General features: G+C 37.0%; 1 protein-coding gene across 1 annotated transcript in view; it reads right to left on the bottom strand.

Moving 5' to 3' along the window:
* Nucleotides 1-23,972, bottom strand: part of kif26ab (kinesin family member 26Ab) — a 106,271-nt gene that overhangs the window by 61,956 nt on the left and 20,343 nt on the right. The window contains exon 3 of the mRNA XM_067366787.1: nt 1,692-2,180. Within this exon, the coding sequence (XP_067222888.1) occupies nt 1,692-2,180 (489 nt within the window). The remainder of the gene's footprint in view (nt 1-1,691; nt 2,181-23,972) is intronic.

Below are 23,972 nucleotides of genomic sequence, written 5' to 3'. Positions count from 1 at the left end.
GTTTGCTTCTCGAAGACTGGCGCTTCCATCAGGACAAGTTTGGTATTGGTTTAAAGCGCAGCATTCAAACTTTGTGAATATTCTTAGCGAATTCTCGAAGGCATGAGTCTGGATCAATGAACTGTTTTTTGTTTTTTTCAAACTCATGCTGATTTAAACAAAACAATCTTACTCACGCTGACTGACAGAACCGAAGCGTGCGCACAAAGACGCCTCAGACAGCGCGATCCCGTTATACACACGTACACCGAATTAAAGCATTTCAAAAAAGTCTGTCTTGGCGAATATTATCTGTTATGTCTTAAGTGAAAGTTTGGTTAACTGTTGGGGAAAAACATCTGATGTGCAACATTATATTAGATCTGTTTGGTACAGTAGGTCTTAATATATATATAGGCTGTCTGTTTCATTAATCCAATTCAATCAAACAATTGTGGAATAATGGAAAAAAAGTTGAATTTTTTTTTTTTTCTCTATAGATATGGGTTTTGACTTGGTTTGTGGCAAATTTGGTGGTGTTACCAGGGATTTTAAGGTATGGCTGCTAGGTGATTTTGTTTTGGAACCTTCAGAAAACTCGATTTTTCTCAAAATTAAGCCTCATTGTAAAGTGTAACTGAAACAGCGATACCAATCCCTGCTACATTCACTGACAACGTGATACTCATTTCCAAAACACTCACTCATAAATTAACAGGTGCACTGACAATGTGAAACTGCACTAGAGATTTACAAATCTGTTAATGAGACTGCATAATGTTAACACACAGTCTCAGTGCATTATGTTTCAAGCATGCTCTCCATGTCTAACTGAGTGCATGGAATTCAGTTATGCAGGTGTTTAAATCTGCAATTCATTCAGACAGCTGTAGCTCACATAATCGGACCAAACATTATAACTGATGCCTATGCTGGGGTTTTCGAAACAATAAAAAAAGCACTACAAAGTGAACTTTTCCATACTTCTCAACCATTATATGACAATAACAGCAGCCCATTTGACTGGGAAAGGTGTAAAAGTGCATCTAAATAATTTATTTTCAACCCCAACACCCTGTAAAATCTATGGAAGCTTGTTTCCGACAACACATAAAAAATAAAAAAAGTTAACTGCTACTTTTTATCTTATAATTCTGACTTTTTTTTCTCAGTTGTGTGATATAAACTTGCATTTTCAAGTTATAAAGTCAGAATTGTGATATAAACTCACAATTGCGACTTAAAAGTCAGAAATGTGATATATAAACTCACAATTGCGAGTTATATAGTCAGAATTGCGTGATATAAACTCGCAATTGTGTTATGAAGTCAAAAAATTTTTCTCAGAATTTTTTTTTCTCCGAATCGGGAGTTTATATCTTGCAATTCTGACTTTATAACATGCAACTGTGAGTTATAAACTCAGAATATCTTGTCATTTATATCTCGTAATTCTGAGAAAAGAAGTTGTGAGGATTGTGAGGTGTTTTTTTTTTTTTTGCAGAAACATGCTTCCATAAAAAGCTCCTGCTGTAGATGATGAATCCATTGCAGGGAATAAACATGGTCACTTATCTATTGAACACATAGGAGCATGTTTTTATTATAGTAGTAGATGTGATCTGATACATCAGATCAACTGATTACCAATAAATTAATTTAATGCATAAACACAAGATTTTGTGGTTGGAGAGAAATGGATGGTTGCATACCGGGTTTGGTTGAGGCAGGAAGTTATTGACGCGTGAGATGCTCCACATGCCCTCCAAATATTGCTGGGCTTGAATGGTGACTGAGCTGATGGCCCCCGTCAGAGGTCTTCCTCCCATGGTCACCTGCACGCTGGGTTTCAGTGCACCAGCGCTGGGAGACGGGCTCTGAGACCAGCCCAGCTCACGTTGCCGCTCCCCCACAGGTAGGACGCTGTGCGCTGGGTGAGGTATCCTCGATTTGGTAGGTCTAGAAGACAGACTGACCACATTGTGAGTCATCAGCCTGGTGGGATGCCCAGGAAAGGTGTTGGGAGGCAGGGATGGCATGTTGGAAACAGGGTACAGTTCTTGGAGAGTCTGAATTGCCTGCTGTTTTAGTTGCTGTGCAGGTGTGCCGCACACCTGACACCTAGTTGCTTCATGCCCTCCTTTCAGTGGCCAATCAGGCACTTGCAGCTGGTCGATGATAAAGGAAGCAAATCCTGGGTCCTACAGAGAGCAAAAGAGGAGAACAGAGCTTTTACAGCTATAAATGATGATTGTTTTCATTATGTTTTCCAGATGAATACTGGCTTGGTGTCTAAAGTAAAAAAATAACAGTAAAGTTATAAATCTCTGAAATTAGAAAATAATAATAATAATAATAATAAATAAAATATAGCATTATTTTTATTACTATTATTATTATTATTTATCATCATCTTCCTCAATAACAGCAGCAACAACGATATTTTGCTTCTGTATATTAGCTAGAATTAGTTATATAATTATATATTCTATATATTAGCTATACATATAGCTATAACCATAATTCTCTGTAATTTGAAAATGAAAAATAGAAATAGAAAGTTTTTTTTTAAAACACAACAACAACAACAACAACAACAATAACGATAAATACATTATTATTATTATTATTAATATAGTACCACTACTACTAATAACTACTAATAATACTAATAACAACTAATAATAATAATATTAGAAAAAAATAAAATATAATGAATTCTGGCTTGGTGTCTTAAGTATAAAATAACAGTTAAAAATCTCTAAAATTTGAAAAATAAAATAAAATAAGGTTTAAAAAATAATAATAATAATAATAATAATAATAAATGCATTATTTTATTACAGTTATTTATCATCATCTTCTTCTTCAACAACAACAACAGCAGCAACAATATTTTGTTTCTGTATATTAGCTATAATTATAGCTATATAATAATATATTCTATATATTAGCTATACTTATAGCTATAACTATAAATATCTGTAATTTAAAAATGATAAATATAAAATATAAATATGTTTCTGTTTTATAATGTTATGTAAAAATGTTTTTATATTTCATGTTGTAAAGAATATAGAATAAAATAATATTAAAATATGGATACATTTTCTTATTTCCAGATTTATCCATGCTCAGTCTAAAATAAAGAAACATTTCAAAGTGACATTAATAATAAAAATGTTCATTGTTTCTATAACAATAAACAGCATTTTATTAGCAGGCCATTTAAAAATGTGCAGAAAATATATATTTGGATGTATTTTACTGATCAAAACCAGCACAGCCACAGCCTGCAGACATTTAGATTAGATCTTCCTAGTTGTCCCAGAAGCCTCATCGTAATTATAATATTTCAAACTAAGCGGAGCTGAAAAGTAAGAGTTTTGTGGGTGGAAGGATTGAGCGGTGGGGTGGGGTGGTGGGCGGTAGGGTGTAAAGAAAACAACAGCTGAGCCCGGGCATGAAGCACATTGCAGCGTGTATTTACATTTGATAAGACTCCCAGCAGGGAGAGATATGACAAGAGACCCAGCATGAAAATAATCATCTCCCATTCAATGCCAGGGGCATGACGCCAGTCTACCTGATGGACAGGGGCTTATATCTGTGTACTCGCACTCAAACACAATGAAGTGCTCGGAGCAGGTAACTATTGCTACAATAAAAGATCACTTATCGTGATAATACTACCGAACATAAAGGATTAACCAGCCGCCGTTATAAAAACACACACAGGTAAACATGTAGAATTGATAGGAAATTAATTACATGCTTGTATGGATTTTAAAGCAATTCTTCACTTAAAAATGAAAATTCTCTTATTATTTAGTCTATTCAGGAGATAGAGAGAGAGAGAAAAAAGCTGCCTGGATGTTTTGTCTTTTGTGCTCCACAGAAGAATGGAATGACATGAGTGTGAGTAAATGATGACTGAATGCTAATTTTACAGCAAACTGTTCCTTCACAGCACTAATTTATAATGCTGTAATTACTCATACACACGCACTTCTGGTCTTTGGAGAGGCAAATCTCACACTTTAGATCAGTATTAAGGAGGTTAGACCCTGACTGGATCCCAGGGCAGCATTAATGTTTATGGAGCCTGTTTTTCATGGAAACACAGTAGTAACCTGGATAAGCACGAACCCAAAGGGACTACCGCTAAATTAGGATATTTACTGCAATTAAATCATAATTACTACACAAAACCCTCAAACAGACTATATGCAAGCAAAAGACATCCTTAACTCCTCTGTTAAATAAAATATGGGGTCTCCTCCTACAGACAGTTGGGAATGCAGACGGATGTTTGTGATTACGCCCTGATTTAAACTTCTAAACTTTGGTGTGCAGGGGTCCAATTACTAAATATTCTGTGTGGGACTATTCAAAAGGGCATGAATATTTAAAGATGATCATTTAGATAAATATTTGAATTTTGCAGCCTGTGAACACAAAGCCAACAATATACTGGCTACAAGGGTTGAAAAAAGAACCAGTTAGCGCTGAGGTGTGTGTGTGTGTGTGTTTTCATGACGTTTATGATTTACACCGTATGTACACTCCCGTTCATAGGTTTGGTGTCAGTATCAACATTGATGATGATAATAATAATAATAATAATAAATTTGTCTAAAGCATAAAATCAGCATATTAGAATGATATCTGAAGGATCATGTGACACTGACGACTGGAGTAATCATGCTGAAAAAAATCAGCTTTGCCATCACAGGAATAAATTACATTTTGAAATAGAAATTATTAATGTTTTTACTACATTTGATCAAATAAATGCAGTCTTTTGTGAGCATAAGAGACTTCTTTCAAAACCATTCTTTCACATTTTTACTGACCCCAATCTTAAAGAAATTAAAGAAAATGCAAGATGGGACTTTTGGGACAACTGAGCGACTGAAAAGTGGGTGTTACATATTAGAATGAAGCCAGGTGGTTGGAGGGGTTTGAAAAAGTAAGTCATTTCAGAGGTGGGGCAGTTATTACAAAGTTATTACATTGGTGGAAAATTGCAAAAAAAATTAACAATCCTTGAAATAACATGGACAGAATCATAAACAACAAGACCAGGAACTATGTTAAGCTTTTCGAATATTACCTTTCATGCAGTGTGTAATATATCTGTTTGTGAATGTAAAAGGTCTGCGAAGTTTTAAAGATCAAAGTGCACGGCAAACAAAGTTATTGTCTTCTAAAGAAAGAATCGATTCTGAACTGCTAAAACGAGTCATCAGCAATTCCAGTCTCACTTCCTGTTACATACAATGTAATAATACATTTGCATAATGTCAGCCTATGGTCTTCATTGGCTGCTCATGAACAATGTCTTCTTTGCCCTGCCCTCAAACACTGTAGTCGCTGAGGCCTGGAAGAGTTTGGGTTGTGTTGTCAACATGTCAAGATGATGCTGTTTACATTGCTGTGAATCCACTTTGCATGCAAAAGAATGAGGACTCGCGCTGGAATTCATACAGAAAAACCGACACCAGTGTTACTGTTATTGTTTACTGTTTACCAAGCACTGAGGAAAGTCCAGAGCTGAAATTCAGATATGGTAATGGGTGTTTGGTTTCTGTAAGCAGAAGACCAATCACAACAGTCTGGGCCGTTTGACCAATCAGACCAGAGTAGACTCATAGAAATGAGGGTTTCAGAGAGACTGAATCTTCGAACAAACCATTTTCAGACTCTTTGAGAAATGAGGTGATGTGTAATGTATATTACGAGAAAATTAAAGTGTTTTTTGATCTTGGATGCACATAAATGTATTGTAGGAGACCTCCAAAACACCTTTAGACACCTTTAAAGGTGCCCTAGAATTAAAATTTGAATTTACCTTGGCATAGTTGAATAATAAGAGTTCAGTACATGGAAATGACATACAGTGAGTCTCAAACTCCATTGTTTCCTCCTTCTTATATAATTCTCATTTGTTTAAAAGACCTCCGAAGAACAGGCGAATCTCAACATAACACTGACTGTTACGTAACAGTCGGTGTGTACGCCCCAATATTTGCATATGCCAGCCCAACGAGCCCGTGATCGAGGCATTACACAAGAGCAGCCAGTATTAACGTCTGGATCTGTGCACAGCTGAATCATCAGACTAGGTAAGCAAGCAAGAACAACAGCGAAAAATGCAATAATAACTGACATGATCCATGATATCATGATATTTTAGTGATATTTGTAAATTGTCTTTCTAAATGTTTCGTTAGCATGTTGCTAATGTACTGTTAAATGTGGTTAAAGTTACCATCGTTTCTTACTGTATTCACGGAGACAAGAGCCGTCGCTATTTTCATTTTTAAACACTTGCAGTCTGTATAATTCATAAACACAACTTCATTCTTTATAAATCTCTCCAACAGTGTGTAATGTTAGCTTTAGCCACGGAGCAAAACCTCAGACTCATTCAGATTCAAATGTAAACATCCAAATAAATACTATACTCACACAATCCAACGCATACATGCAGTATGCATGACGAACACTTTGTAAAGATCCATTTTGAGGGTTATATTAGCTGTGTAAACTTTGTTTATGCTGGTTAAAGAAAGCGCGAGCTCCATGGGCGGGGAAGCACAAGAATTAAAGGGGCCGCAACCTATATATCGGTACATAGTTAATGATGCCCCAAAATAGGCAGTTAAAAAAATGAATTAAAAAAAATCTATGGGGGTATTTTGAGCTGAAACTTCACAGACACATTCAGGGGACACCTTAGACTTATATTACATCTTGTAAAAAAAAAAAAAAAAAACGTTCAATGGCACCTTTAATATAGCACAATAGGGACACTTTAAGAATGTGAAGAATGTATTCTGATTTCACATTGACTTAAAGGCACAATATGTACGATTTTTTAATTAAAATATATAAAAACCACTAGAACAATGTTATATATTTTGTTGACTTTTGTACTTACATTATCCCAAATGATTCCAAGAATGTTTAAATCCAGAAAAATAAGTAATTTTAACCAGAACACGGACTCTGATTCTTTTCCACCAGCTATATATGTGAAGACAACACCTTCCATGATTCTGCGATATCAAGGCGTCATCAAGCTATGCCTTTGTTTTGAATAAGCGACCTCTAGTGGCAAAAATTTACATATTATGCCTTTAAAGATATACAAGTACTTGCTGCGGTATAATAAAATGTACTGCCATTAGGATGGTACCATCCATCCACCAGTGCCAGGGAATTATAAAAAATTGAGAAGTGAGAGAGAGAGTGAGGTAAGATGAGGGTTAGACCCCTGGCCTTGGGGCTTGTATTTGGCCATTGTGTGACTTTATTGGCAGTCAGCTCTGGGTTTTTATGAAGCTCTGGGGATGAATGCAGGGATCTATCCGCTGATTAGTGATGCACTAAAGAACAGAAAGTGAACAGAAGGATAAATGACTACATGTGTGCCCTCAGCCCACTAGTCTGACTGTCTCTAAAACTAATGATGATGAGATATGAGTGTGGGGAAAGGACAGAGAATACAAAAGGGTGGGGGAGGAGCTACAAAGATACATGTGAGTGAAAAGAAGAGAGAAAGGAAAGGGAGATATAGCTAACAAATGAGAAGGTGGAAAGAGAGGGGAAAAAACATAAGATGATGGATCTTTATGATATTTGATATTTGACCACCATGACTGAAAAAGATTGCTAGATGCCATATTTAATTCGGCAAGACTGAAAACAAGGCTGTGATAAACAGAAGTAGCCCACATTCCATTCAATATGTCAAAGCTGACAACACATGATAACATGATAATTTCTAGTAGACCAAAAAAAAAAAAAGTTGTGAGTTATACATACACACACACACACACACCTATATACTGTATATATAGCTGGTTGATGACATTACTGTTTTCTGGAGAGCTGCTATATAGCTGAATTGAACTCATTTTATAATTGATGTGTTTTATTGAACCGAAATGAATCAACACTGTACTGATTTCACCTGAATAATGAATGACTGTTTACTATTATCTTTTTTTAGAGCTGCTTTACAGCCGAATTGAATTCTGTTTGCATCACTGAATCGTTATTTTCCTGTTTATCACTGTAAAGCTGCTTTGAAACAATCTGCATTGCATAGAGTGCTATATAATTGAAGGTGACTTGACTTGACATGAATGAGTCCCCAGCAACTGGTAAAGGTGATTTGGCACTTTTGCTGCAGGTATGTGAGGGAGGAGCTTTTCTGAGATGGAAACGGGGTTGCGTGAAAATCCCGGGAACAGCTGTTGCTACACACCCTGTAGTGAAAAGGTGAGCGCTGGGTCTTTTCACAGCAGGCCATTAATACAGATTACATTCACTATACTCTAAAAAGCTAAAGACCACATCCAACGATAATCCCTGTGGACCTCTACACAAACACACACACACACACACACACACACACACACACACATATGCCATGGTCAATCTACCCAAACGCAGCCCAGGAGGGATTCCTAAGCAAGGCCATAATGTAAGCTATAGACCATGAGCTCTGAGATCCTCTGGGCCTCTATGGGTGTAATTACAGGAGTTTGATAGGATGGCGGCAGGTGTGTGTGTACACCCGCATCGATATCTATGTGTGTGTGTAATAAGAGCATATGGGGTTTGACTTACCTTGGCTGCCAATAAAATAAATAAATACAATTTTTAGAAACATTACATTATATACATAGTTTACACATTTCAATTGTTGCAAGTGAATGAATGAATGAATGAATGAATGAATGAATGAATGAATGAATGAATGAATGAATGAATGAATGAATGAATGAATGAATGAATGAATGAATTAATGAATTAATGAATTGGGTTAAATTAATCTACCAGTAAAGGAATAAAAAATGTTAAACTACAAAGAAAACACCATGATAATATTATTACACATGGTACTGTTCATCTCTGTAAAAAGACACATTAGTGAAACCAGTGAAAACCAGTAAACCTCAGCTCCTATTAACATGTGTTTACTGCATAAGACGATCACACACACACACACCACAGGAGAATGAGACAGAGGGTCATTAGAAACACAGATGTTTGTCTGTCTGCTGAGTGACCGTCTTGACAGGCCACAGTTGGTGCTCTCTCATTACTGCCTGATTGATTATATCTTCTGTCAGTGGCATTATTTCTTGTATTCTGCATGCGTATGATATAAATTACACAGCTTTCTCAAATACTTTATTGAAATTGTTCAATCACGGCATTATTTTTTTGTAGTCACTGCTAAACTATAATTGACCAATTTCCCAAAATTACACAAATTAAATCATGATTTCAATCCTATAAATATGACAAAGTGGCAGGTTTCATAAATCAAAGCTAGCATGCATGAATATTTATGTAGCACACAGTCAAAAGATCAAGACCTCTCTTAAACACTGGCCTGCTTTTGATGAATTGGTTGTACTAAATCTTACTAAAGTGAAGAAAATGTGATTACAGATTACTGACCACCAGTAAAAATCATGAAAAATTTATTTGATCAAGAAAAGACCTTGCTAAAAAAAAAACGTAATGTCTTCAGTGAGCCAGCCAACATTTACCAGATTTTAAATGTACATCTATGCACATATGGTCCGAGTAAGCCAAATTTTACCTTTCAGGTGTAGTTCACAGTTGATTTGTATATAGGCATTAACCTCTTCAATCTCCAGGGTCCCAATCACCTATCCATCATAGATCGCTCTCAACGGTAAGATACTTAAACAGCTTTTCCTGTTTACTGGGGCTTGAAAAAGAAACCAGTTTTATCCAGAACTGTTTGGATAACCCACAATACTGTCACCCATCGGTCTGTCACCGTCCCATTCACTCTCCTCATGGATCACTCCAGCTGTCAGTGCCTCGTCAAACCTTGGATGGGCAGCCAGTCAGTATTGAGGCTGCTGGAACCACAGACCAATATTTCCAAAGCTTAAATAGCATTTTATTGCTGCAAGACAAACTATAAGCACTTGTTTGTGTGTTTGACTTTAGTTATATGTTCCCAAGCCTTGTGATCTTCCTTGCTGTCTGCATCATATGAAAGCCTGTTTCCGCGACGGAATAAAAAATAAAACGGAAAATGCAAAAAGTTTATATCTCACAATTCTGACTTACTTTCTCTGACTTGCAAGTTTATCACAAAAGTGAGAACTGTGAGATTCTGAGGAGAAAAAAGTCTGAATGTTTGAGATGTTAACTCACAATTGCAATTTAAAATTGGATTGTGAGAAATAAAGTCAAAATTGTGAGATGAAAAGTCTCAATTACTTTTTTTTGTATTATTATTTATATTTATACGATAGGCAACTCACAAACAAGAGAGTTAGCATGTTGCTTAGTTAACAACACACACATAAAAATGCTTTTCAGTATTGAATCAAATATATTTATAGTCAAATCCCCATTACAGTGATTGCTTTCTACATGAAGCCCACAGGCAATGCCTGGTTTTGGCAAAAACAATGATTTGGTCTTAAAATGCTGTCTAGATAGGCAGCTCACTAAGTTTTGAAGCAGAACACATAACTCCAGAGACTCAGCACAACATTGTGTTTTATGTAACCCAGGGCTAATGCAGGAGTTAAACTTAGTTAAACTAACAACGCCATGTTGCGTTGCACTAGAGACTCACTTGCACATACATATTTATACATGCTCACCGGCTTACTTTCTGCAACTAATTAAAATAGTTGATTTGCAGAGACTGTTTGGAATCTCTCCAGACTGCTCTTGATTTATTTATCTATTTAGCCACGAGTTTATGGAAATAAAAAAACAATAAATCAACTCTTCAATCTGTTTAAAAGTACAGCTGCCTGCAGAAAGGTGAAGAACAGGGAAGGAAAAGTAATTGCTGCAAGGGATTGTGGGTGTTCTTGACTATTAATAAGCTAATCAAGGCGGATGGCACCACTGAGCACTTTGGGAAAGAGCACCACCTGAGTGAAGAGTCAATGAGTGTTCAGACTGACAGCAGTTCAATCACTGGAGGCTGTACTGTTGAGTGCCACATGTGCCATGAACGGACGTTTCAGCCAAACATTCTGATCAAAAATGTTTATATGTCAGTCATAATCCATAATCATGTCCACTAGCCCTATAAAACATGCCTGATCTAGTGCAGAGAACAGCCTAAAACCTTAAGTATACCTCAGTTTTGGCGCAAAAAATTTGCATATGTGATAAATTATGAGTATATATTTTCAAAGTATGGTCAATGTGATTTCACCAAGTGCAGCATGTTCCTGGAGAAACATCTATGTTGATCCTGGAACAACACTCCAGTCAACCAATCAGATTTGAGGAATAAGTTTACAGTATATGTCAAGTTTAGGCAGGTTAGGTGCTTCTACATCAGTGTTATTCACTTATTATTTCCCTCTGATTTTAGGGAAGAGTTATGGATAGGGTTAGCTTTAGGGTTAGGGATATGGTTAGGATCAAATTTTCAAACAGGAATGTTGTTCCAGGATACGTCTTAGGGGCCGTTCACACAGAACGCGTCTTTGCGTCTAAAAACGTAGAACGCGAGTGTCTCGAGACGCGCTTTTGAGATGTGATGCAATAACGACAACAACGGAAATAATATAAATAGGTAAACAGCAGAATTGACAGATACAAGTTTTGACATGGGAAAAAAGAAAATAAGATAATAATGAGCGCCTCCTCCGCCATGTTGCCGTCATATAAAACAGTGGTCATGCCAACTTGCTACTGTAAACAGAAGCTTGCAACATTCGCCCCGCCTCCGAGTTCTTCTGATTGGTCCACTGTTTTGGAACTGACATTGATGAGCGGCGCTGCATGTAAAAGTTGAAATTCTTTTAACTTGACACGGCGTCTTAAAAACGCGATGCTCATGTGAGAGGCGCTGCAAAAGACGCGAGACGCAAGCGTAACGGTCATGCACGTCCGTCAAGCGCGTGTTTACATAGAAAAACAATAGGAAAGTAGCGCAATGGAATAGAAAAACGCGTTCTGTGTGAACGGCCCCTTACTCTGCCAAATCACAGTGACCAGCAAAGTATACTTCACTTGATAACATCTGCAAACAATGATGGTCAAACAAATGTATGCTAGAAAGCTTCATCTTTGTGCGGTGTCTGCGCTATTCCTCTCCAGAAGTTATGAGTGATAAAAATGTCTTTGTACTCTAGAGTTGAGGTCATTTCTAAGCCCCTTCCACAAGCACTAGTCAAAAAGCTCTAAGTTGCGTATCCAGTAGTTCATTGTTGTTCCGTCTCTGCGATGTCTCTTCTGACATCGAAAAATCAGGCTGGGCCAGTGTCGCCACCTTGTGGTCGAACTACTTTATGCAAAACAATTCAAGGCGCACTAGCACACAGAGTAAAGCCCTGGGTATACTTCGATTTTTTTACACGTGCTCTAGTGTATGCACATAGTCGAACGCACAGCCTTGCAAAGTATACTTCATTTGACTCGTACGCATACACATCTCTCACCACGAGGTACAACATCCTTGTATTCTTTCATGCTAGAGTTGTACAAATGAGGGTACTTTCTAACCTCTTCACACAAACTCACGTCTATGTAGGCCTCCATTGTCACTGTAGCTTGCATGAGTTCCAGTCTGTTCTGTTTATGCAGTTTTTCTTTGACTACCTTGTGAATTGACGCCCCCAGGGCACAGTTGCCACCTTGTGGATAAACTAAATACTGCAAAAAATTTAAATGTCCATGTGCGATCTGTGCGTACAAAGTAGCGGTAACAAAAATCCAGCAGTGCACGTACAGTGAGCGCGTATTCTTCTGATGACGAAATTTGTGTCTTTTGTTTTTCTATGTGAAAATACGTGTTTGACCATTGTGCTTGCCACCCACATCATCTATTTTTGCCAAAAAATATTCTAAGGGGCCGCTCACGTCACACCTTTTGTGTGCTCAAGTTCATTATTTTAAATGTAGACGCACAGCAAACACGCTCACAACAGAGAGCGACCTCATTGTGATGCTCAGGCATTGCGACGCCAGTCTTTATCGTGAGTCTGCTTGCTGCACATCTGCATATATCCTGTAAAATCAAAGTACCTTAATCCACAAACACTCTGAACAGAGCTTCTATCCAACTTTCACAAACTTTTCCACAGCTCTAAGCCTCCTCTCAACTTCCTGTAAGCCCTCCCGGTGCCATCTGCTTTCAACACAGACCTGCTCTCTCGGCTTTAACACACACCAGCCCATGCGGGCGAGAAGAGAAGTTAATTACCTAGTGAAAAATGCAAACAGGAAGAGGTAAACACACAAACACATGCGTCAGTAATTTGCATGAGCTCCACTCGTCTGCAACAGCAGCACGGGGACTGATGAGATTGCTCGCTCTAAAGCACTCGTCCCTGGAACTCAATCTCCAAAGTCACATCTAAAGCAGCACATCAGCATAATTAGGAAGAGTAATTCACACAAGAGACTGATGTCTTGGACCGCTCTGAGTGTGTAAACTCTAGAGTGGAATGTGATTAGATGACTCTGGCTACTATATAATTCACAGGACGACAGCTGCTAGACAAAGATGTGAAAGTATGAAAAAATGTTTTTCTTGGTTAAAATTACTGTCAAATTGTCCTTTAAAACACAATTTATATTCAGATAATATATACAGATAATTCGCAACAACAGATGATGAAAGATGGCAACCAGTGACCTAAACCATTTTTCATTTCAACAACAATTGTCTTTCAGCTTAATCAAATGTAATTCAATCTGTCAAAACAATTGGAGCAAGGCCAGGTTCACAAGGATAGGAAAGAAAAATGAAAAATCATGTCTTGTTAATCATGAATCTCATTTGTTTCTCTTACACAGAAAATCATGTTAAATAGAGAGTAAATTGAGAAACGTGCTTGATTTTCCAGCTTCTCAGCAAGAGTTTTATAGGGGACATATCACGAAAATATCATGATTAAAGTGCTATAATCACATCTACCAATCCAGAAAACGTGAAAAATGACAACCCAGTAACTTTGTTTTGGCAAGCCTTTCTCTGCAAGCATGTGAAAAAAAAAAACAAGCTGCTCAGATTTTGCTCCCCTAGTGACGTAGGAAGGGGATCTTATTATAATATTACCACCCATTAATCTGCACGTTTCCACCCACAGCTCCGTCATTTTGTTTTCGCAAGGTCACCGTGATTTTGCCAAGTAAGACATGTTCCTGGATCAAAATATTTTGTTGATCCTGGAACAACATTCTTGTCTGAAAATGTAGTCATAACCCTATTCCTACTCCTAAACCTATCGCTACCCATAATTTATCCCTAAAATCAGAGGGGAAATGTGAATAACATTGATGTAGAAGCACCTAACCCTGGCTGTAAACTTTTCCCTCAAATCTGATTGGTTGATTGGAATGTTGTTCCAGGATCAACAAAGATGTTGATCCAGGAACATTTTGTACTTGGTAAAATCATGTTCACCATTTTGGCAAGCGAAAACATTTACCAGTTCTAAGACCATGGCAAAAGTCCAAGCAAAGCATGCTAACTGTTCTATTGTTGGCTGCACAGATGAGCACAGAACAGTATTTAGAGTCTTGTTAGCATGGATAACCTGCAAATTGACCCTGGCAAGCTCAATTGCTAAAAAAAAAAGGACCGTTTCTATCCAAGCAATATTTTGGAAAAAAATATTAAATGCTCTATGTAGGAATGACAGTGGTTGAAATGGGTACTGCAGTCCAAATTCAAAATATTGCTTGCCCCGCCCCCTTCTCCTCAGACTTGATGCTCTCGCGGGTTGCCAGTTTGAAGACGCAACAGGAGCCAGCTCAATTGACATTGGAAGGTGAGGAGACTTACACACTAAGATAATTAGTTGATTTATTGATTTATGATGAGTTGATATCTCATTTTAATATGCTTCCATTCATAGTGATTTTTAGATGGATGCTGAGGCTTTTTAGGTCGGGTAGAATCTGCGATCTCTGTCCCAGTTTGTTCGCTGGCTTCTATGGATGCAATTCGCTCCATGTGTTTTTCACAAACTGGCAACCCGTGGTGGTGAAATACTATTGGGTAAATTGGCAACGTGCGGTCTTGCACAGACATTTTAAAGTACAATAACTGGCTGTAGCAATGGGCAATGGTTTTCAGAGAAACAAATAGTGAACTGTGCATGTTTAATAAATACTGTACCTGCAAACATATTGTGGTATTTTTATGGTTTAGTACAGTCAAAAACTTACATAGAGCACCTTTAAACCATTCACAGCGTTTGATAGCAATCATAAACGTTAGCCTGGTGTGTATGGCTCTGTTTGGCAAATAGGTACGCTATGTATGTATGGTGGGCGTCCATACAGGTTTTGCACAAAAGATTAACATGATGGAACATGCTAGATGAGGAGTTGAATCAACTCCACAGCAACTACATAAATTTATACACTAACCATTCAGAAACGTCCAGTTTCATTGTAAAAGTTGTAACTTCTTCCTGAGTCTCTTCATCAGTGTCTGACTCCGGTTTGAACAATGTAAGGCTGAACACCGTTACTGACAATCCTCATTTTGTGTGCGTGAGATTCTCCAGCTTTGTTGTTGTTGAGCAACCAGCTGTTAAAGCTCCGCCCTCTTTTGGAAAGTGGGCAGGGAGCAGCAGCTCATTTGCATTTAAAGGGACACACATTAAAATGTTTTTGCTCACACTGAAATAGGGGCAAATTTGACAAGCTATAATAAATGATCTGTGGGGTATTTTGAGGTTAAACTTCGCAGACACATTCTGGGGACACCAGAGACTTATAGTTCATGTTGTGAAAAGGGGCATAATAGGTTCCCTTTAAAAAAAAAAAAAACCCTCAAAATTCTCATGTGTCTCCACATATTTCTCATCAATAAAATACAATGAAATAAGTAACCAAGGTAAATTTAACAAATAAATAGAGCTTCTATTATTTGTTTGGCTGTTAAATCTGATGTGTCAAAAAAGTCAATTAAAAACCCAATAGACATTTAATAAGCCTTTGTGCTGCAGATATTTGGACACACATCAAGACAGACATCCAAGACTCTCAGAGATTGGCAGGTCTGAATGTTTTCTTTGGGTGAATAGAGACGTCTAGACACACGAATAAAGATAGATAGACAGACAGAGGATTCCCAAACCCTTCTCTGTCTGAAGCAGACATAAGGAAGAACACACAAATGAATCACCTTAATGACTATAAAAATGCTTTCCCCGTTCATTCTCTTCCTTTATTGAAATCTTTGCTTATCAAAAATAGTAACAAAAGACGTTTAGCCACTTTGTGTGACAGTAACAATTGGAATGACTATAAACGACCTTGAAGTGAACTACACAAAGGCAAAATCTATCTGCTACCCATTGATGGCAGGATGAGATGAGGCAACCCTGACTTAAAATGGGAAGAATTGAAATGGCAAAATTATATAAGGAGAGGGGCAGACCATTGTGAAGAGGGGACAGAGAGAAAAAGAAAGATTACCAAGGTGATTTAGACTTTTTCTACTGAACCAATATTATAAATGTCATTTATCAGAGCTAAAATGTCTCTTTTGATGGAAACAAGGCAAAAAGAAAAGAAAAAACTGAACTCTCCATTCTGAACTCCATTCAAAACATGTTCCATTTGTCATGGCCTAGAAGCACTACACCTATAAATGCACCTCTCCTGCACTTACAGAAAACGTTGATGGATTCAAACCGCCTGTTGGTCCTCTGTCCATCAAGGCAATTAAAACATAAAAGTGTTCTGAGAATATCTCCAACAGTGATGTCACAAGCGTCAGTGTGCAATGAGGCAGCAAGAAAGGCCAGGGCTAAATCCACTCTGATTTGCATATGAATGAGAGCCTATTACATTGAGAGTTCATTACATTATTTTTAATGGCCTGACAGATTCAGTCATGTACTCAGTTAAAGCGAGGCTGAGCGGTATTATGGACACTCTCTTTATCCAGAGTTTCAGTGAAGACTGAGTGTGTTCCTGCTGTTCTGAATTTAGAATCATTAAGATGGGAAAAAAATGGTACAAAAGTGTATAAATTGGGCATTTCATCTTGAAATTAGCTGACAGCTAAGTATATTAAATATAAAAAGCCCAGGCATATTTACGAGTACAATGTGCAAGGTTAAGGCAAATAGTAATTGCTTTGAATGCAGAAAACAAAGTTGAGCAGCCTTATTAAGATGTTCACCAAACAAACACACACAAAATATAGGACAACAGCATGTAAGCATGTTCTCTGTGCATAAGGGTTCATTGGCTAGGATGAGATGTCAAAGGTCAGCTAATTGTGCAGTTTCTGAAGGTCAGGGTATGAGTGCACTGAGTTAACCGTTCAGGAGCACTGACCTTTGACCACTCACAAAATAACCACAGGAGTTCCTGTCCTAGAATTGATTTATAATATCAACCCACCCATAATAGTACATTCAAATACAAAAAAATATCTTGTCCAGACTCAATTTGGTATAGGCTATATCCCTTATGCACCAGAGAAACAAGTTTACTTACCATTAAAATTATCATAAGCATTGTACAGATTCAATGTCTTTACAAATGTCAGTAAACCAGGAAAAATTTGAAATGAGCGGTTCATTCATAAACCCGTAAAATCGTACCTTCATGCTGTGGAAATACAAACCAGAAGACAGAACACAATGAGCGCAACGCTGAAAGGGGGCCGGGCTACATAAAGTCTATGAGTTTCTTATATGGCTCTCTGGAACACTTGATTCTGGTTGGTCAAACGTTTTTGTATAATGACCAAGCTTCATCTTGCATGAAAAAATAAAAATATTTTCTAAAATAATGTAAATGTTTTTCATTATAAACTGTTATAATAAACCGTTGGGGGTAAACAGTTTAGGACCCTTGAGACCAGATATGTTGAATAAAGACCCGGAGTCAAAGTTTAAAAAAATAATAAATTGAAGAAAAATTTAATGAAGAATAGTTTGCAGTTTCATCAGCAGAAGCCAGCCTCAAGTCTCCCAAAGAGATTGTAGGCCGTTAAATCATTTGAAAAGCAGAGTAAACATAAGGTCAAACTGCTAAAAAGAAAGGGAGTACTTTATACAGTGGTGATTAGAATTAATGCCACCCTTGGTACATATGATCAAAGATGACTGTAAAAATAAATCTGCATTGTTTATCCTTTTGATCTTTAATTCTTAAAATTAGCAAAAGTCTAACCTTTCATTGAAGAAAAAGAATTGAAAGTGGGGGGAAGTCACATTATGAAATAAATGTTTTTCTCCAAAACACGTTGGTCACAATTATTGGCACCCTTTTATTCAACACTTTTTGCAACCTCCTTTTGCCAAGATAACAGCTCTCACTCTTCTTCTATAATGCCTGATGAGTTTGGAGAACACCTGACAAGAGATCAAACCATTCCTTCATACAGAATATCTCCAGATCTTTCAGATTCCCAGCTCCATGTTGGTGCTTCTTCTCTTCAGTTCACTCCACTCATTTTCTTTAGGGTTCAGGTCAGGTGACTGGGAAGACCATGGCAGAAGCTTCATTTTGTGCTCAGTGACCCATTTTTGTGTTGGTTTTGATGTTTGTTTTGGATCAATGTCCTGATGGAAGATCCAACCACGGCCCATTGTTGGATTTCTAGCAGAAGCGGTCAGGTTTTGATTTTTTATCTGTTGATTTTTGATAGAATCCATGATACCATGTATCTGAACAAGATGTCCAGGACCTCCAGCAAAAAAACAGGCCCACAACATTAAAGATCCAGCAGCATATTTAACCATGGACATGGGGTACTTTTTTATCCATGTGTGCACCAAACCCATCTGGTGAGTTTGCTGCCAAAAAGCTCTTATTTTAGTTTCATCTGACCGTAGAAGCCAGTCCCGTTTGAAGTTCTAGTCGTGTCTGACAACTGAATATACTGGAGATTGTTTCTGGATGAGAGCAGAGGATTTTTCTTGAAAACCTCCTGAACAACTTGTGGGGGTGTAGGTGCTGTTTGATCATTTTTTTTAGGCTTTCTGAGACTCGAGACTCAACTAATCTCTGCAATTCTCCAACTGTGATCCTTGGAGAATCTTTGTCCACTCAAACTTTACTCATTTCACATTAGGACGATTTAGACACACGTCCTCTTCCAGGCAGATTTGTAACATGTTTAGTTGATTGGAACTTCTTAATTATTGCCCTGATGGTGGAAATTGGGATTTTCAATACTTTAGCAATTTTCTTACAGCTACTTTCTATTTTGTGAAGCTCAACAATCTTTTGCTGCATATCAGAACTATATTCTTTGGTTTTACTCATTGTGATGAATGATTATGGGAATTTGGCCTTTATGTTTCCTCATGTTTATACTTCTGTGGAACAGGAAGTCATGGCTAGAGAATTTCATGTTCATGATCACCCTGGTGTGCTAAAAGTTAATGTTTTTCACAAAAACTAAAAATGTAAATATGAATGGGAATATACTTCAGAGATATTTTACTCATAAATATTCTAGGGGTGCCAATAATTGTGGCCAACATGTTTTGAAGAAAAACATTAAATTCTTTTCCTTCAATGAAAGGTTAGATTTTTTTGCTAATTTTATTAATTTAAGATCAAAAGGATAAACAATGCAGATTTATTTTACAGTCATCTTTGATCATATTTGCCAAGGGTGCCAATAATTCTGATCACCACTGTATGTCAAAGCATAATATTTTCCATAAAAATAAAACGGAGGGCTTTTGTGTGCAGATGACAGTGTGGAATTGCTTTCTCTCTACAGTCAAACTAAAAGTAGCATTCAGAGTAAATCAACTCCAGGCATTATTGAAAGAAATGAGGAGATCACCGACTAGTGCCAAGGTTAATAATCACTGAATTTCCTAATTAGCCATTTGAGTCTCTGGGGGGGATTTATCTTAATTACAAATACTTCTAAACAGTGTTAAAAAAAAAATGTCTACAAATGGTGGAACTGAGAATAAAATGTAATATTAAATTAGATGTAATAATTTATTTTAATAATTAATATTTATTAATAAATAATTAGTATTTATTATTTGCTAGGAAACTATTTCATATTTGTTTTAAAAATTCATTTTTACAGAACTTTACTTGCAGAAAATCAATTTGTTCATTAATTAAAAATAAATAAATAAATAAATAAACTACAAGCAATCATTTTACATGCTACAAGTCATTTGTAGATTAAAATAAATATTAATTTGCTTAAGATTATATTTAATAGTGTTAGTATTAGTTTTAAAAGATTAGTTTAGTGAGTATGGCAAAGTAAAATAAGAGAAATTGAATGCACAATTAAATATCCAATATCGACCAATCCAGCTAAAAAACAGAAAAATCTACAGAGCTCCGCACATGACATGTGGACAAAATAATATATACCATGCTAAAAATTAAGAACTCGTTTGTTCTCTCATAATAAAATGAGGGACTTAATTAAGAAGTCATTAGAGCAAAATCTTAATTAGTGGCCATCCTGTTTTTTTTTTTCTCCTGAATGTCATGTAATAAAAAAAACAAACAAACAAAAAACCAATAATAATAATTATTAAGATAAAGGGAGTATCCGACTGGTCACTGTTTATGAATCAGCAGGTGTTTATCTCTGCAAGGCACTGATGTTTGAACTTAAATGTCAACTGAAAAATGGTTCTTAGGTACATTGCAACATCTCAATTCTACTCCCACTGCGGGAAGCTAGGTGTGAACAGAGGAGACGACTTCCCTGCCCACAGAAAGATGGATTACAGTGATGGATGGAATGTGATGGAAAAACAAAAGAAACCGGTGCTTTCAAAAGCATTGCATTGTGTGCAGGTCAAAAAGAGCGTCCTGGGAAGAAGGGCAGCACTTCAAAAATGATTAACAGCATTCTCCACAAAAGCTTCCTTTCCTAAACACGCGCGGCAGGCCAATCTCATTAACAGGGTGTAAGCGAACTACCTGAGGACAGCTGGCTGCGCTATCCAGCAGTCCATTGCTCTCGCTGTTTGTGTGAGCAAGCCATCTTCCTCTGCTTCCTGTCAAAACAGGAAATGAGCAAATAGGAAATTGCTGTATTGATGTGCATTGGCTGGAATCCTACTCTTGTGCAGAAAACAGGGATATGAAGGGTGTGACCCATGGCAGGACACTTTATGGTGTTATTTATATCACTTCAACATGGAACTACAGTCAGTTAATTTCCCAGGAATTAATTTTGACTGTAGATCAGATATTCATGAACGAAATATGTAAAGACCACCTGCCTCTAGCTAAAGCCAAAAGACCATTATGGGTGTGTTCACACTTGTAGTTTGGTTCTACAAGTGTGGTTGTTCAAATGAACTGCACTAACAGAGTAATCGCAGCAGAGTTTGTTTTAATCAAACCAAACCTGACAAGTGTGAAGACACCCTAAAGTACTTAATCATGTTCTATTTATTCATGCAACAGCACACATACATGCACATATTACTGGTAAACAAAATAAATAAGTATCAAGTCTTTCAATATCAATAGTACCAAATCAAATCAGTATTTGTCAGATATGAGAATTTCTGAATATATGAATACTACAAATAGCACCTCAGGGTAAAACAAACATAGTCATTGTAACTTTATTTCTCATAATTGTGAGTTAATTTCTCATGTTTGCAACATTATTTCTCATAACTGTGACTTCATTTCATTTTATCAAAATTACCAGTTTTATTTTTACATTTCTCTGAGATACAAATGAGCCCGATGGACAAAATTTGAGACAGGTGGGAAAATTATAATGCAATGCTTTCACGTTCCACAACAAAATTTCACTCACTCGCAAAAAGCATTAAAAAATATATTTTTTGTCCCATTTAAAATTATTTCCATCACCAATTTTGCAAAGTAAACACAAAAACATTACAATATTTTTACTCCCATGACATATTTTTTCCATCAACATTCCTTTAGGGACTCGAAATGGGTTTCCATATAATGCAAAAAAAAAAAAAAGTATAATAATAATATTTTTTTATCTTTGTTCCATTGTTTTAAATTGTTCTATTGCTTTTAATTTATTTCTTTGTTGTTATTATTGTTTTATTTGCTTGTCTTATTAATAACTACTCACCTGACAAACAAAAATAACTATTTTATTGCATAAATGTTTATTTTACCATTTAACGTTTTAAATAAAGGACTGTGTTAATTAGCATATCCAATTTTTATACTGAAAATGACAGAGAAAATCGTGAAATTTCACTTTTAATGGTGTCAACTATACTGAAATGTTGGTGTTCTGACAACCCCACCCTCGGCACTGATATCCAGACAGACAGACAGAGTGCCAAAACAAAAGAAAGAAAAAGAACAATGCGTACACGTATGCGTATGCTGTGTGTATGTATGTGTGTGCTTAAAGCATCCTAATGAATGCTGTCTGCATTTACGGGTGGGAGGTGGAGCAGGGGGGTGGCATTCACTTTGAAGGCCATAGTTTGGTGTTGACAGGAGTTCCTCCTCTCTCCACACATGTTTTTTTGGGCAGTGTGTGTTCCTTTCATGTGTTCAGGAAGCTGCTCACGAGGAGACACAACAAGCTCCTCACTTGCCTCTCTGATCTTTACTGGTCCATTGTTCAAGAGTTAATTAAGAATCATGCAGCACGGCACTACATACATACACTCTCTTACACGCCCCTCAAAAACACACAGACAAAACATTAAATTCTTTATTTCTACCCACAGGCGTATTTGCATTTTTGATGCTTAATTTAACTTAATTTAACTGAGCTAGGGTGTTCTAGGCAAATGCCTGACGGGAAAAAAGAAAAAACATAACTATAGTGATAACTATAACATTAAAGTTTTAATAAATATAGCTGCGAGCAGCAATTATCAGGGTTCAAGTGCTTTACGACATGTAAGCACATTAGAGTTATCAAAAGTACCGACTTCGGTACCTAGTCGGTACTGAAATTTTAAAAAAATTTCACTTTGAGTGCTGTTGATCAGATTCGTAAGCACCTTTGATTGGCCATTGTACTCACGGCTCATCGGATATGTCTGTGTTTGGCTACAACGATCAATGATGTAAAATTGTTGTAAATAGTCATCAATGAAGCTCTTCACCAAGTGTTTACACAGATACAGATACCACTCCGCTGATAGACACCTGCTTTCAAACGCTCCCGCTTTCAAATTCAAACACTTCTGCGTTTTTATCAAACGCTGCCGTGCGTTGATAATTGTAGCCAATCACAGATATATCTGATGAGCACGTGAACACAATGGCCAATCAGAGGTGTTCCACTCAACAGCACTCAAAGCGTCATATTTTTAAAATTTCAGTACCGATAGGTACCGAAGTCGGTACTTTTGACAACTCTAAAGCACATGAGTAAAAAGGTATTATGTTTTAAATAGCAATTCCGTAATCATCTTGATCAAAGATGGAAAAGATCATTTATAGTCAATACAGGCAATTTATGAAATGTATGGTTTTTAAAACTTTGTAACAGTTATAGAGGTTGAGCCAAAAACCTAGGACTAGTTCGCCAAAGTTGGTTTTTGAATAATCTCCAATATTTAACGAACAATTCAATGGACAGCGGCGGTCCTAGAGTTGCTCAGAATGAGGAGCTCTACCATGGGGTATGATTGTCGTGGGCGTGTTCAAAAGATCCGGTGATATACAATCCTTTACGCTCATGAAAAACATGGAGGCACCCCCCACCCCTCCGGTGGCCAATTTCTTTCGAATTTCTCACAGACCACTAGGGCCTTGAGTCAAACAGGCCCAGTGAGTTTTGTTACGATTGGCCTCCATTAACCTTGTCTGATAGCTGATCAAACTTCATTGGCCGCTGCCGGCTGCTTTTTTCGAGATAAGCAAATGTCCTCAAATGCTGTCATGACACCTTGGACTAAGACACCGCATTCCAATTTTCAAGTCAATCAGACTTAGGGTTGCACAGTTATAGCTATGTTATACTTTTTTCCATGTTATAGCGCCACCAAGTGGCCAGTTGCCACATC

Source organism: Chanodichthys erythropterus, chromosome 18, assembly GCF_024489055.1.
Source record: "Chanodichthys erythropterus isolate Z2021 chromosome 18, ASM2448905v1, whole genome shotgun sequence".
Taxonomy (NCBI): Eukaryota; Metazoa; Chordata; class Actinopteri; order Cypriniformes; family Xenocyprididae; genus Chanodichthys; species Chanodichthys erythropterus.
Note: the sequence above shows the minus strand (reverse complement) of the source record. Positions and strands in the feature narration are given on the sequence as shown.